The sequence below is a fragment of the Gopherus evgoodei genome, chromosome 1 (assembly GCF_007399415.2).
Source record: "Gopherus evgoodei ecotype Sinaloan lineage chromosome 1, rGopEvg1_v1.p, whole genome shotgun sequence".
Classification (NCBI taxonomy): Eukaryota; Metazoa; Chordata; order Testudines; family Testudinidae; genus Gopherus; species Gopherus evgoodei.
In genome coordinates, this window is record NC_044322.1 from 159564250 (window position 1) to 159577162 (window position 12913).

At 42.8% G+C, this 12913-nt stretch overlaps 1 protein-coding gene across 6 annotated transcripts in view; it reads right to left on the reverse strand.

Moving 5' to 3' along the window:
• PDE9A (phosphodiesterase 9A) overlaps window positions 1-12913 on the reverse strand; it is a 98922-nt gene that overhangs the window by 40290 nt on the left and 45719 nt on the right. For 4 of the 6 annotated variants that reach the window (XM_030577067.1, XM_030577076.1, XM_030577059.1 and 1 more), the window contains one exon: window positions 4662-4746. In XM_030577067.1, the coding sequence (XP_030432927.1) occupies window positions 4662-4746 (85 nt within the window). Of the gene's footprint in view, window positions 1-4661; window positions 4747-4878; window positions 4961-5299; window positions 5368-12913 lie in introns of those variants that run through there. The other 2 variants (XM_030577101.1, XM_030577093.1) reach the window with 2 other exon arrangements.

Consider the following 12913-nt stretch of genomic DNA (forward strand, 5'->3'; position numbering starts at 1 on the left):
GAACTCGGCTATTCTCAGTGGTACTTGATGACAGAACAAGGAATAATGATCTCAAGTTGCAGTGGGGGAGGTTTAGGTTGGATATTAGGAAAAACGTTTTCACTAGGAGCGTGGTGAAGCACTGGAAAGGATTTACCTAGGGAGGTGGTAGAGTCTTCTTCCTTAGAAGTTTTTAAGGCCTGGCTGGACAAAGCCCTGGCTGGGATGATTTAGTTGGTGTTGGTCCTGCTCTGAGCAGCGGGTTGCACTAGGTGACCTCCTGAGGTCTCATCCAACCCTAATCTTCTATGATTCTATGGTAGGCCTGCTCCAAGGCACCATCTGAGCACACCTACAGGGTTGGGCTCCACAGGCGAGATAGTGGGGGACACCTGGTTTGAGGATCCCATCAGGGTTTAAGTGTGAGTGAGGTGTCAGAACTTCAGCAGCTGCACACATGCCCGCTGCCAGATTTTTAGGCACCTTGGAAATTGAGGTACCTACAGGGTTAAGCAGTAGCTGAGTGTGGGTTTTGAGGATCTAAATTTTGGACTTAAGCACCTGAAGTAGCAGTTAGGTGCCTAAATCCCTTTGTGGATCTAACCTTAAGTGACTTGCCAAAGGTCACAGAGAAAGCTTGTGCCAGAACGTGGGCCTGACCCCACATTTCTTGAGATGCAGTCCAATGCATTAACCATAAGAACAGCCTTCCACATTATCAGAGCCTGCAAGAGAAAAGCAAATCTCTGGGCCAGATTCATCACTAGCCCAAAGCTGATTTATGCTGCTTTGAGGGGGAGAGGTACTAAACTTTGTACACTCATCTTAACCAGTCAGTTTCTCCTGTCTAGTGTAGGAGGAATCCCCAGGTGGAGGCCAGGCACATTAATGGCTCATAAGTCACATTCCTCCAAGCCCCTGTGCTAGGGATATGATAGGAGAAAAGCTGGCGTGGCCAGGTCATCCCTGCACCTGGCTGAAAATAGCTACTGCAGGAGGAGGGCAGAGCAGCATGGAACAGCCTTCATGTTGCTGTAACTTGCACCAGTGCCAGGATGTAATCAGGCACTTACGTATGTGCATTACCTAAATAATATCCCACAAGCACCTTCATGTTATTAGCCTCTACAAGCTGCAGGTGCAAAAAAATAGAGGCCAGTATTAACAATCTGACCCTTAATGTGTAGGTAAGGGGAAGGGAGCTTTGCTCCTCTTCTTTGAAGAAGCTGATGTGCTTTCAACTGTATGTGATGACACTTCAAGAGGGGCATTTTAAAAACATATATGTTGAGCATTACTATTCTATTCTATACCATTCAAATATTACAGTATGTCTATATACATTTTAATAAGCTGTGTAGTGAATGAAATACTGTGGTACAAAGGCTGGATGAAGTGCAAAGAAAACCACTAAGTTGCTCTTAGATGTCTTTTTTAGACTCCTCTAAAAAAGGGGAGGAATTTTTTGCTTAGCAACTCAAGGATGAAGCTCCTCTTGCATTGAGTCAACACTCCTTCATGTCAGTGCTCAAGGTTGCTAGGGAAACCAGTAGTTACTTGTAATTACTCAACAACTTCAATGGGGGTCCTTCTTAGGGACAATGCCACACAAGGAGCAGACTTTCCTTGCTTTAGAAAACCAAAGCAATTCACTGGGATCTTTGATACTATTCTGCATGGCTCAGGTCCAGCTGCTGATGCAAGAGCCATCTGGTTAGGCTGATGACTACAGTGGGCGGCTTATTCTGCACGCTTTTAGGTCATTCAGCTTGGACCTCAGTCTTCACTTTAAAAATAAGAATGAGTACGCTGATACTTTTCTTTTACCTTGGTAATGTGGGAAAGGGAGTATGTGTGTTTGTGGGATTCCTGGCTGCAGCCGTAAGTTTAATGGAGAATCTGAGATGTAAGCATTCTCAATTAAAGTAAAATCAATTAATTAATACAAATAATTAATTTTGCACTTTTACAGTGTTCTCCTCCTGAAGATGTCAGAGTGGTCAACTCCACTCATCAAGTCTCATAAGACTCATGTAAGTAAAGTAAGTATCATGGTAGGAGGGATGACCTTGTGGTTAAAGTACAAGATGGAGAATCAGGAGACCTAGATTCTAATCCTGGCCCTGCCACTGGTATGTCTACACTGCAAAGAAAAACCCGTGGCTGGCCCGTGCCAGCTAATTCAGGCTTGCAGGGCTCAGGCTGTGGGGCTGTTTCATTGCTGCATAAGCTTCCAGGCTCGGGTTGTGGTCTGGCTCTAGAACACTGAGAGGTGGGAGGGTCCCAGAGCACGGGCTCCAGCCAGAGCCCAGCCCTGTAGCCCTTGCCCTGCATGCCCGAGTAGACTGGAATGGGCAAGCCATGAGTTTTTCTTTGCTGTGTAGACATACCCATATTTACTGCATGATCCTGGCAGGTTGTCTCTTCACCTCATCTTCCTCATCTGTAAAATGGGGATAAATGCAGTAAATTGGCTAGGAGCCCTTGAAGCAGAGGGCCTCAAGTTTAAATGTAACTGGGATTTGACAATAACTGGATAATTAAAGCTGCTGCCTATACCTCTCTGGAAATTAAGACTCCACTACCCATGTGGGAGAAAAAAGAATCAGCTGGGGTTAGCCCAAGATCAGCCAAAGAGAACTCAAGAAGAGCAACAGTCGCTACCACTACCTCTGAACAGTGGCCCCTGCTGGTACAGGTCCCTCTGGCCTTAGGGGAACCAGGTTGCCTTGACCAACCACAATCAATCAGCAATTTTATTTTTTTTTCACCCTTCATACTCTGTAACAAATTGATTTCAATGGCATCACATCAAAATAAAACTGGAATTTTGCAGTTGTGAGGCAGACCCCAAGTTTCTATCTTTTTCCACTGCAAAGATGCAGCTACTTCTGTGTAAAGAGATCTGCAGCCTTGTAGAATAACCGCAGCAGCAAAGATGGGATCTCACTTCTCCAGTGCACCACTGACCTCGAGGAGGTGTGAACTCCACATTCTAATTGGATGCATTTAAATGGTCATATTATTAAGCACAGACAAGTTTGTTCTCTCTTTTAAAGCCTAGTTACTTAAATACTAAAAACCTGTGTTAAATCAACTCTGTGACTGCCCAAGTAAAACCACAAAAATACAACATTTCGGTTCCACAGCAATGTTAACTTGACTGCATTGAATGTATGTAGTATTTTCTATTTCTGATTTTCTGGTTAAATGGATAGCTTACTATATTGCTGCTCATATTACAAAATATAGACCACAAAACAACAGGATGTACCCCCCGAACGAGTCAAGACTGTGGTTAGAACAATGCATTTTGCATTTCCTAATTTTGGTGTGATATTAACTGTACAATCTTAATGTAGCATTAACATAATTTTTTGTTCTGTCTCTCTCTGTCTCTCTATGCATGCCTGCATGCACACACTCACATTACAAAAAGTCAGGAATCAAACTGCCTCTCCCCTCCTCCCCCACAGTATGCAAATTGAATCTAACATATATTAGAATACAATTTTTTTATTTTGCTGCCAAATTCATTCCTAGCCATGCTAATGAAATTCCCTCAGCTGCCTTAACAAGTCACTATGTAACCAGCAGGGCAAATTTGTGTCAGTCACGCTGTTGTAAATCCGGAGTAGTTTCACTGAGGTTAATGGGTTACTCCAGATTTACACCAGAATGACAGGGCAGAATTTGGCCCTAAGATTGTAACAATACAAATGTGTTTTTTGAATTCTTGCATCACATTCATCTGGATAATCATAACATTATAAAACCAAATTATTATATATCCAGGTTCCATGGTGTTTGAACAAATCTCCCATCTACTTCAATGAAAGATTTGTCTGCTTAAGGACCAAAAAGTGTGACCCTATAGAACAAAAATGAAAGGCTTTCAAGATAACACACATAGTTAACTTCACTTAGGAGATACTCTTTTTAGCAAAAGTCTGAATTGCCTGGTGTATTTCTCTTTAATAACTCTACCAGCAGTGTTAATAATATCTTAGTTGCCGATATGTTTATCTTAATGAGATATTTCGGAGACATAAAGGTCCAACTCTCCAGCTGATTTAGTGTACCACAACAAGATACAATCCCCTCTGCTGTTGTTTTAATTACAGCAAGTCTAAACTTGGTAATAGCTGATCAGTAGGGTGACTCCTTGAATTTAGAAGGAAATCCCACATTGCTAGTTGAAATTGAAAGTCAACATTTTGCAGAAATGTGAGATCATAATTAGAAGAACGGTTATGTATTTATTGTGATATTTTCCCAATTTACATTTTAAAACTTAGTGGAGCTAATTAGAACACTAGCCTCTTACAAAATAAACATTTTCTTTGACAAAAGTTTCTCTCGCTGCATAAAACTTGGTGCAAAATTCCTCTGACTGGATGGCTGAACACAGAACAAACAAGACATTAATCTCTGTCTGCAAGAAGATTTTTCTTTCAGTCATCTGGAACCAGCTTTTTTAACTACTGAATTTCCATAAATTCTTAAATGAAACCACAGTCTTTGCAAATGAAGCCAATCCCTGTGCAGCACTGAGCTGCTGCTTTGCTTCTGTGTTTAAAAAACCAGAATGACTAAATTCAATGGAATTACTTCACCAGAGTTTGAATCCAGACATCCTGCTGGATTTTTCTTTTCCCCAATGGTAACTGAAGCAAACTTACCTGGTGCTTCTTGCTGCCATTTCCTCCCTCATTTTTTTAATGTCACTCTTGCATTTCTCGATCTCTACTATTTTCAGTCCTTCCACTGTCAACAAAGCAAAAACAACAGGGGTGTTACCGTGGAGAAACATTAATTGTGCAGAATTTCAAAAGGCTTGTAACAGTGGGGTTATCCAGTGAGCCAACAGGTTCTTACATGCTGCACCAGTTCCCATACCTGCAGGAGCTACTGACACCACGTAGCTTTAAAATCCATAGGAATTTTCTGTTGCCAATTTTTGAAATGAGCTCAAAGTGTTTTAATTCACAAAATGGCCATAGCATCTGATCTTTTCAGAATAGTTAGTAACAGTCTACAGCTCTGTTACCTTTTGCACCCCCTCTTCCTTAGACCACTAATCAAAGGAACTAGTTGGCAAAGAAATGCTCCAGTGATGTGATAAGATTGTCAGACAGAACAGTCACAAAAGTGTTCTACTAGAATTCAAATTCCCATTAAGATAAAAGGTTTTAATTTAAAAAGTTCCCCAAGGAGCAATAGGAGACTTTGAGAGGCTTGCCTGGATACAGAGAAACCAAAAATAGACATTTTAAAAAATGTCTTGGCACTTAGAAATAATTTTATTTTAGTTAAGTACCTAAAATATGTCATAATTCCTTGCGGATAAGCTGTTGTGCAATCCAGGGTTATTGTTGCATACAGCACAGGAAATACTATACTCTCATCTGTATGTGTTATAAACACCACAAGGCAGAAAGTTTGTCTTTATGTTGCAGCTTGTTTCATTCCATGCAGCCTTGAGAGCCTCACACAGGTCCAATGCGTGGATCTTCCTCCCTTCTCACTCTCAGGCTACCAACATACTCAAGGACACAATACCAAACCATTTATTAAGTGCATATCATTCACAGTGTGATCATGCCACAGCTCATTTGTTTACTGTACTCACTGCTTACGTAGATGAGCTGATGTGCAGGAAACTCAAGGGAACTTTTAACTGTAGGATCAGTATTCATCCACTCTCTCTTAAAATAGTCATCATCCTACCCACCCATAGCATAACATGCAAGTGATGAAAAATTGCTTGGGAGGGATATAACCCTGTAGATCAGCAGAGAACTCAGATTTCATCTAATTGCTACTAACGACAGTTATTGCTTTTGGGTGTGGGAAGGGGAAAAACACAAGGAATACACAAGCTCAGTCCAAACTATTACATATGAGAAGAGGAAAAGGAGAGAGTTCTGAAAATAATTCATGTTTGACTAAAGGGACCTGAAAATCACATTTCCATCTGAACATTTTGTACTTAATATTGTTAGGAATAACCCTTAAGATGATGAGGGCTGAAAGGGATGAGAGAAAAAAGTTTATTTAATTTAGTGGTTTTTTGATGTGCTTTTGACAGCACTTGGTGCATGCTAAATTTTACTGCTTTGTTGGTAGTCAGCTGCACTTCCTGTCTCATACACTGGTATGATGACCTCTGTGTCACATGACTGGAAAGAAGAACAGGAGTACTTGTGGCACCTCAGAGACTAACAAATTTATTTCAGCATGAGCTTTTGTGAGCTACAGCTCACTTCTTCGGATGCATAGAATGGAACACACAGACAGGAGATATTTATACATACAGAGAACATGAAAAGGTGGAAGTATGCTTACCAACAGGAAGAGTCTAATCAATTGAGATGAGCTATCATCAGCAGGAGAAAAAAAACTTTTGAAGTGATAATTGAGATGATCCATAGAAGCAGGACCGGCGCCAGGGGTTTGAGTGCCCTAGGCGGCCAGCAATTTCGGCACCCCGTGCGCTGGTCCCGCGGCTCCGGTGGAGCTGCCGCAGTGGTGCCTGTGGAGGGTCCAGTGCTCCGCGGCAAAGATCTGTGAGAGTGAAGGATCATCTTTAAGGATAGGTTGTAGATCTTTGATGATGCGCTGGAGAGGTTTTAGTTGGGTGCTGTAGGTGATGGCTAGTGGCATTCTGTTATTTTCTTTGTTGGGCCTGTCCTGTAGTAGGTGGCTTCTGGGTACTCTTCTGGCTCTGTCAATATGTTTTTTCACTTCAGCAGGTGGGTATTGTAGTTTTAAGAATGCTGGATAGAGATCTTGTAGGTGTTTATCTCTGTCTGAGGGATTGGAGCAAATACGGTTGTATCTTAGAGCTTGGCTGTAGACAATGGATCCTGTGGTGTGTCCTGGATGGAAGCTGGAGGCATGTAGGTAAGTATAGTGGTCAGTGGGTTTCCGGTATAGGGTGGTGTTTATGTGACCATCGCTTATTAGCACAGTAGTGTCTAGGAAATGGACCTCAACCTAGATCAATCCACACAAGCGGTCCAGATCTTGGGAGACAGGCCAGTCCTCGCTTATAGACAGCCTCCCAACCTGAAGCAAATACTCACCAGCAACCGCACACCATACAACATAAACACTAACCCAGGAACCTATCCTTGCAACAAAGCCCGATGCTAGCTCTGTCCACATATCTATTCAAGTGACACCATCATAGGACCTAATCATATCAGCCATGCTACCAGGGGCTCGTTCACCTGCACATCTACCAACGTGATATATTCCATCATGTGCTAGCAATGCCCCTCTGCCATGTACATTGGCCAGACCGGACAGTCTCTACGCAAAAGAATAAATGGACATAAATCTGACATCAGGAATCACAACATTCAAAAACCAGTGGGAGAACACTTCAACCTCTCTAACCACTCAGTGACAGACTTGAAGGTGGCAATTTTGCAACAAAAAAAACTTCAAAAACAGACTCCAAAGAGAGACTGCTGAACTTGAATTAATATGCAAATTAGATACAATTAACTCAGGCCTAAACAGAGACTGGGAATGGTTGGGTCATTACACTAATTGAATCTATTTCCCTATGTTAAGTTCTCCTCACACCTTCTATGCGTTATCTTAATTATCACTTCAAAAGTTTTTTTCTCCTGCTGATGATAGCTCATCTCAATTGATTAGACTCTTCCTGTTGGTATGCATACCTCCATCTTTTCATGTTCTCTGTATGTATAAATATCTCCTGTCTGCGTGTTCCATTCTATGCATCCGAAGAAGTGAGCTGTAGCTCATGAAAGCTCATGCTGAAATAAATTTGTTAGTCTCTAAGGTGCCACAAGTACTCCTGTTCTTTTTGCGGATACAGACTAACACGGCTGCTACTCTGAAACATAACTGGAAAGGGTTAAGCATCCTGCAGGATAAATGACTCAAATTCAACCCTTAACAACATATGGGGAGATAATGTTTGTGTTTTTACATATATATTGGTAGAGGTCAACAGTGTAATCAAACAGTCCCTATCTAGCTGTATTCTGTTAATTCAGAGATTAAATGGACTGTAAACATAGGATATTGCTGTATTCATCTTTCTTTGAAATGTATAGCAACTCATCTGCGAATGGTGGAAAAACAGGAAATTGCCTTATGTTAATCTGTGTGGATAATTACTGGCAATGTTTAGGAACTGGGTCCACTTAAAAGTCCCCATGAGTGCCTATTGTTCGCCTAAGGATTCTGAGCTGTCACAAGAAGGCCTGAAACTATATAAAGATATTTGGGTCCCAATCCTTTTTATCTCAGATCTGCTTGAGGCTTCAGGCAGAAGAAGCCTAAGGGTATGTCTACATCTACAATTTTGCAGCGCTGGTTGTTACAGCTGTATTAGTACAGCTGTATAGGACCAGCGCTGCAGAGTGGCCACACTTACAGCAACCAGCGCTGCAAGTGGTGTTAGATGTGGCCACGCTGCAGCGCTGTTACACACCGCGGGGAAGGTTGGAGAGGGGAGTCGGGGAACGCCAGAGCACACCGCGGGGCTGGATACCTCCTTGGAGGGGGGGTCGGGGAACGCCAGAGCACACCGCGGGGCTGGATGCCTGCTTGGAGGGGGGGTCGGGGAACGCCAGAGCACACTGCGGGGCTGGATGCCTGCTTGGAGGGGGGGTCGGGGAATGCCAGAGCACACCGCGGGGAAGGAGACCTGCTTGGAGGGGGGGTCGGAGAACGCCAGAGCAAACCGCAGGGAAGGAGACCTGCTTGCAGGGGGGGTGGGGGAACACCAGAGCACACCGCGGGGAAGGAGACCTGCTTGGAGGGGGGGTCGGGGAACGCCAGAGCACACCGCGGGGAAGGAGACTTGCTTGGAGGGGGGGTCGGGGAACACCAGAGCACACCACGGGGAAGGAGACCTGTTTGGAGGGGGGGTCAGGGAACGCCAGAGCACACCGCGGGGAAGGAGACCTGCTTGGAGGGGGGGTCGGGGAACGCCAGAGCACACCGCAGGGAAGGAGACCTGCTTGGAGGGCAGTGGAGTTTGCTTAATTACCAGAGAGTCTTCCTCAGGTATGCTGGGATACCTGCTTATTCCACAGAGGTCAACAAAAACGCTGGTGAGTGTCTACACCTGATGAACAGCGCTGGTGATCCAGCGCTGGATCCTCTACACCCGAGGCACGACCGGGTGTACGGCCAGCGCTGCAAACAGGGAGTTGCAGCGCTGGTAATGCCCTGCAGGTGTGTACACATCCTAAGTTGCAGCGCTGTAACCCCCTCACCAGCGCTGCAACTTTGTAGTGTAGACAAGGCCTAAGCCACAGGGACTGAGATCCCAGTTCTGACTGGACAGCCCTAATATAAACACTGGATTATAACCTGTGAACTAATTCTGAAAGAACTCTTTGCAACTACAAAGCTCACCATCACTGCTATGAATTTGAATCTCAAGAATTGCACTCATGTCTGTTTGTGTACTGGTCTTTTAACCAATAGTCTCTGTTTTCTTTTTTAATACATTTTAGTTTAGTTAATAAAAATTGGCTGTAAGTGTGTATTTGGGTAAGATCGGGAATATTCATTAACCTGGGAGGTCATCTGTCTGATCCTTTGGGATTGGTAGAACTTTTTTATATGATGAATAAGATTTTCAGCAATCCTCATCATACTTGACTTGGGTATCTGGGTGGAGGCCTGAGGCTGGGTTACTATAAGGAAACTGTGTTGTTGGCTTCTGGGTAACCAGTGAGGTATTACGGAAGCTGTTTTGTGCTGGCTGGGTAAATCTAAGTGTTGAATTATCCACCAGTTTGGGGATTGTCAGCCCCATTCTTTGCAGTTCACCCTAATTGAGTGACCTCAGTTGGCTCCCATGGGACCCTGGTCACAATCGCTCTTCAGCTTTCCTCAAACCTGCTCACCATCAACACTGGAGCAGAAAACTAATATAATTATTTTTTTAAAGGGTGTTTTTAAAATTAAAAAAAATTAAGTGTTCTTCTCCTTCCTTACTGAGGGTTAGGAAGAACTTTTGGACAGGCCTGAAATGGTCATGAAATTAATTTGTAGTCATGAAATTAATTTTTTTAGCATTGTACAGTCACATATAACAATGGTTTAAGTTGGGAGGCAGGGCCAGATTCTGTCCTCACTTTACATTTGTGAAATACTTTATGGTCCTTAAATGTAATGCCATCAACCATGCACCAGTGATAGATAGATAGATAGATAGATAGATAGATAGATAGATAGATAGATAGATAGATAGATAGATAAAGTGGTTGGATCTCACTTATGGCCTTAGATGTCATTCCTTTAGGTGTCCTTTTCAGATGATTAATTTCAGCTATGGTTGCTGACCTGTCTAATAACTACTGTGACATGATAGACCTTTAAGCAGGGCAGAAGGGTCATTTTTCTTCCTCCTGGCATGATGTGGTTGTGCATTTTGTTCAGGTGCACCCTGGGTCATGCTCCTTTGGGATTCACAGTTGTACTCTTCCATGCCCCTCGTTTAAGGCCATTTATTCTACTGCAGGATGCTTTGCTGTCTTAACTAAGTGCTTATCTACACGGTGAAGTTTTACAGGTCTAATTTTAGAGATATTACTCCCAACTTTTATTTCAGCATAAAAATGGCTTGGGGGTGAGGAATGGGAGTTAGCTGTAATCCCTTCCCAAGCAATGTAGGAAAAGGAAAAGTCACTCTTATACCAGAATAGGAGTGTCCCAATGAGGGTTGCTCAAGTATAAATACATTGGATTATACTGAGAAAATTTTCCTGTGTAGACAAGACCTTACACACTTCAGTCAGTTAAACTCTGTAGGTGTCCACTTGGCACCCATTTATATATTTCACATCCCTTGTATGCCAGCACCTGGTCTCCATTGCTGAAGTCAAGATCAAAGGAAGCAGCTGAAAAAAAGCGTAATTTGCTTCACACTACTTGTATATGATAAACTGCCTTGTTTATGCACACAGATCAAGGCCCTTTACATTAATTTGCAGCAACAAATACATTTTTAAAAGACCCCGTAGTTTAAAAAGGCTTTGGGCCAAATTCTGAATTCTGCACTGGATCATAACTCTTATTGAACTCAGTGGGAGTCTGCCTAAGTAAGAAGTTCAGGATTCAGCTCATTGCACTTATACACTTAAAACACGAAGACCTGGAATTATTTCAAAATGTTGCATACTTGGCACAGTTGCAAGATCTTGAGGTCAAATTCTGAGCAGATGTGTGCACTCGTAGACAGGAAAAAATGAGCACCTCTTCACCAACACTGGCTGTTGGAGATGCAATCTGATCCATTCACGCAGAAATAGCCCTGAATAGCCATATCTGTTGTTATTTCTATCAGTAGAGAGATCCAGTTTAAGAAAGAGCCTTGTTTGGGGAAAATTTGTCAGCTTTGTGAATGCTGGCTTCCCAAATCCAACTACCAAGCCCCATGTACTGCAGATATGTAACTTATTTCACCATGTAGCTGAAATAAGACAGTTTGCAACTGTGACCCTAAAAGCATCCCAGTGCCAGAGGAAAAGGGACTCGCTGGTATCAGATAATGAGTTTTGGCAGACCCAACCAATTCAATGTGCCCTAACTCACTATGGTTATAATCTGTATCTAAAAGGTATCATGCAATACGTCACTGGAAAACTAATAATTCACCGATCATTAATATTCTGTCATGGTGTATGCAAAGGGTGTGGACAAAAAGTTATGAGTATGTGCTAGAATTATATTCTTAACATGTGTTTGGTGCGTGTTGGCATCTTTCGTCTGCGAGAGATGGTTTGAATTGTAGCCAACGTTGTAGACGGTTTGCAATGTCTCATGTGACTGAACAGTCCAATCAGAGATATGCATGATCATTGGCACTTATTGCAAATGTATGCATCTTGGTTGTGAGCTGCTTATTTCCTATGGACTCTTTTCTCTTCAAGCTGTAGGAGCCAGCTTCTGTCACAGACTTTGATACCCTGATGGAGACAATGCCGCCACTTGTTACAATCACTTGCCAAGATTTCCCATTGGTCAATACCATGTGTTTGGTAAGCAATGCATAAACACAGGCTGCCTCAGACAAAGGAATGTGTATTTGATTCTCTGACCAGACAGGTCTTCAGGCAAAGACCATGAAAGTCCATAGTTACATATTGGGTAAACAGGGCTATCGAGCCGAGTAATGGGGGAAGAGATAGGGTGGTGTCTATGCCCCAGCAGGACAGAGAAGTTTGGTCTGGGTTTTACTTTTCAAAGAACACATTGTAAAGTTTTACTTGTCTATAAAGACAAGGGGGGCTGAACCTCGAGTGAAAAGCAATTGAATCAACTGATTATATTGAATATTACTGTATTATAAAAGTGTATAGGGTAAGGTATTTTCTGAAAGCTAATGACACTAATATCATTGTGAAATGTATATATTTACAATATATGAGGAAATTTGGATATTTAATGATATTATGCTTTACAGTCTGTGGCCAAACAGGGAGAAACAGGTACTCCCGCCCTTCCCCCCCAGACAGGAGAAAAAGCTGCTTTTTATCTGTGTCCTATATAAATGAAGCATGGTGAAAGCAAAACAACAGAAGCCCCATTTACATACGGAGGGATGAGAAGCCCACAGGAAGGGAAGAACAGCATGAAGCCATCCTTCTCTTGAAACAAATTCATTGAACTTTGCAAGATATAAGCAAAGACAGAAGCCATCTTTGGCACCCATCACTAGACAGACACAAGAAGCCAGAGCTCTTGCAAGCTGAGAAAGATGGGTCCTTCAACCAAGATGGTGGGGTTTGAAGTCTCTGGAAACTGAATACAGGTTAGAAACCTGCTTAGGCAAAGATGTTTTACCAAGGGAAGCCAGCATCTTATACTTTTGTGGAAAGTCCTGACTAGGGAAAATCAGCCATGGCTGGGGAGAAGAATGTCTGGTGAGAGA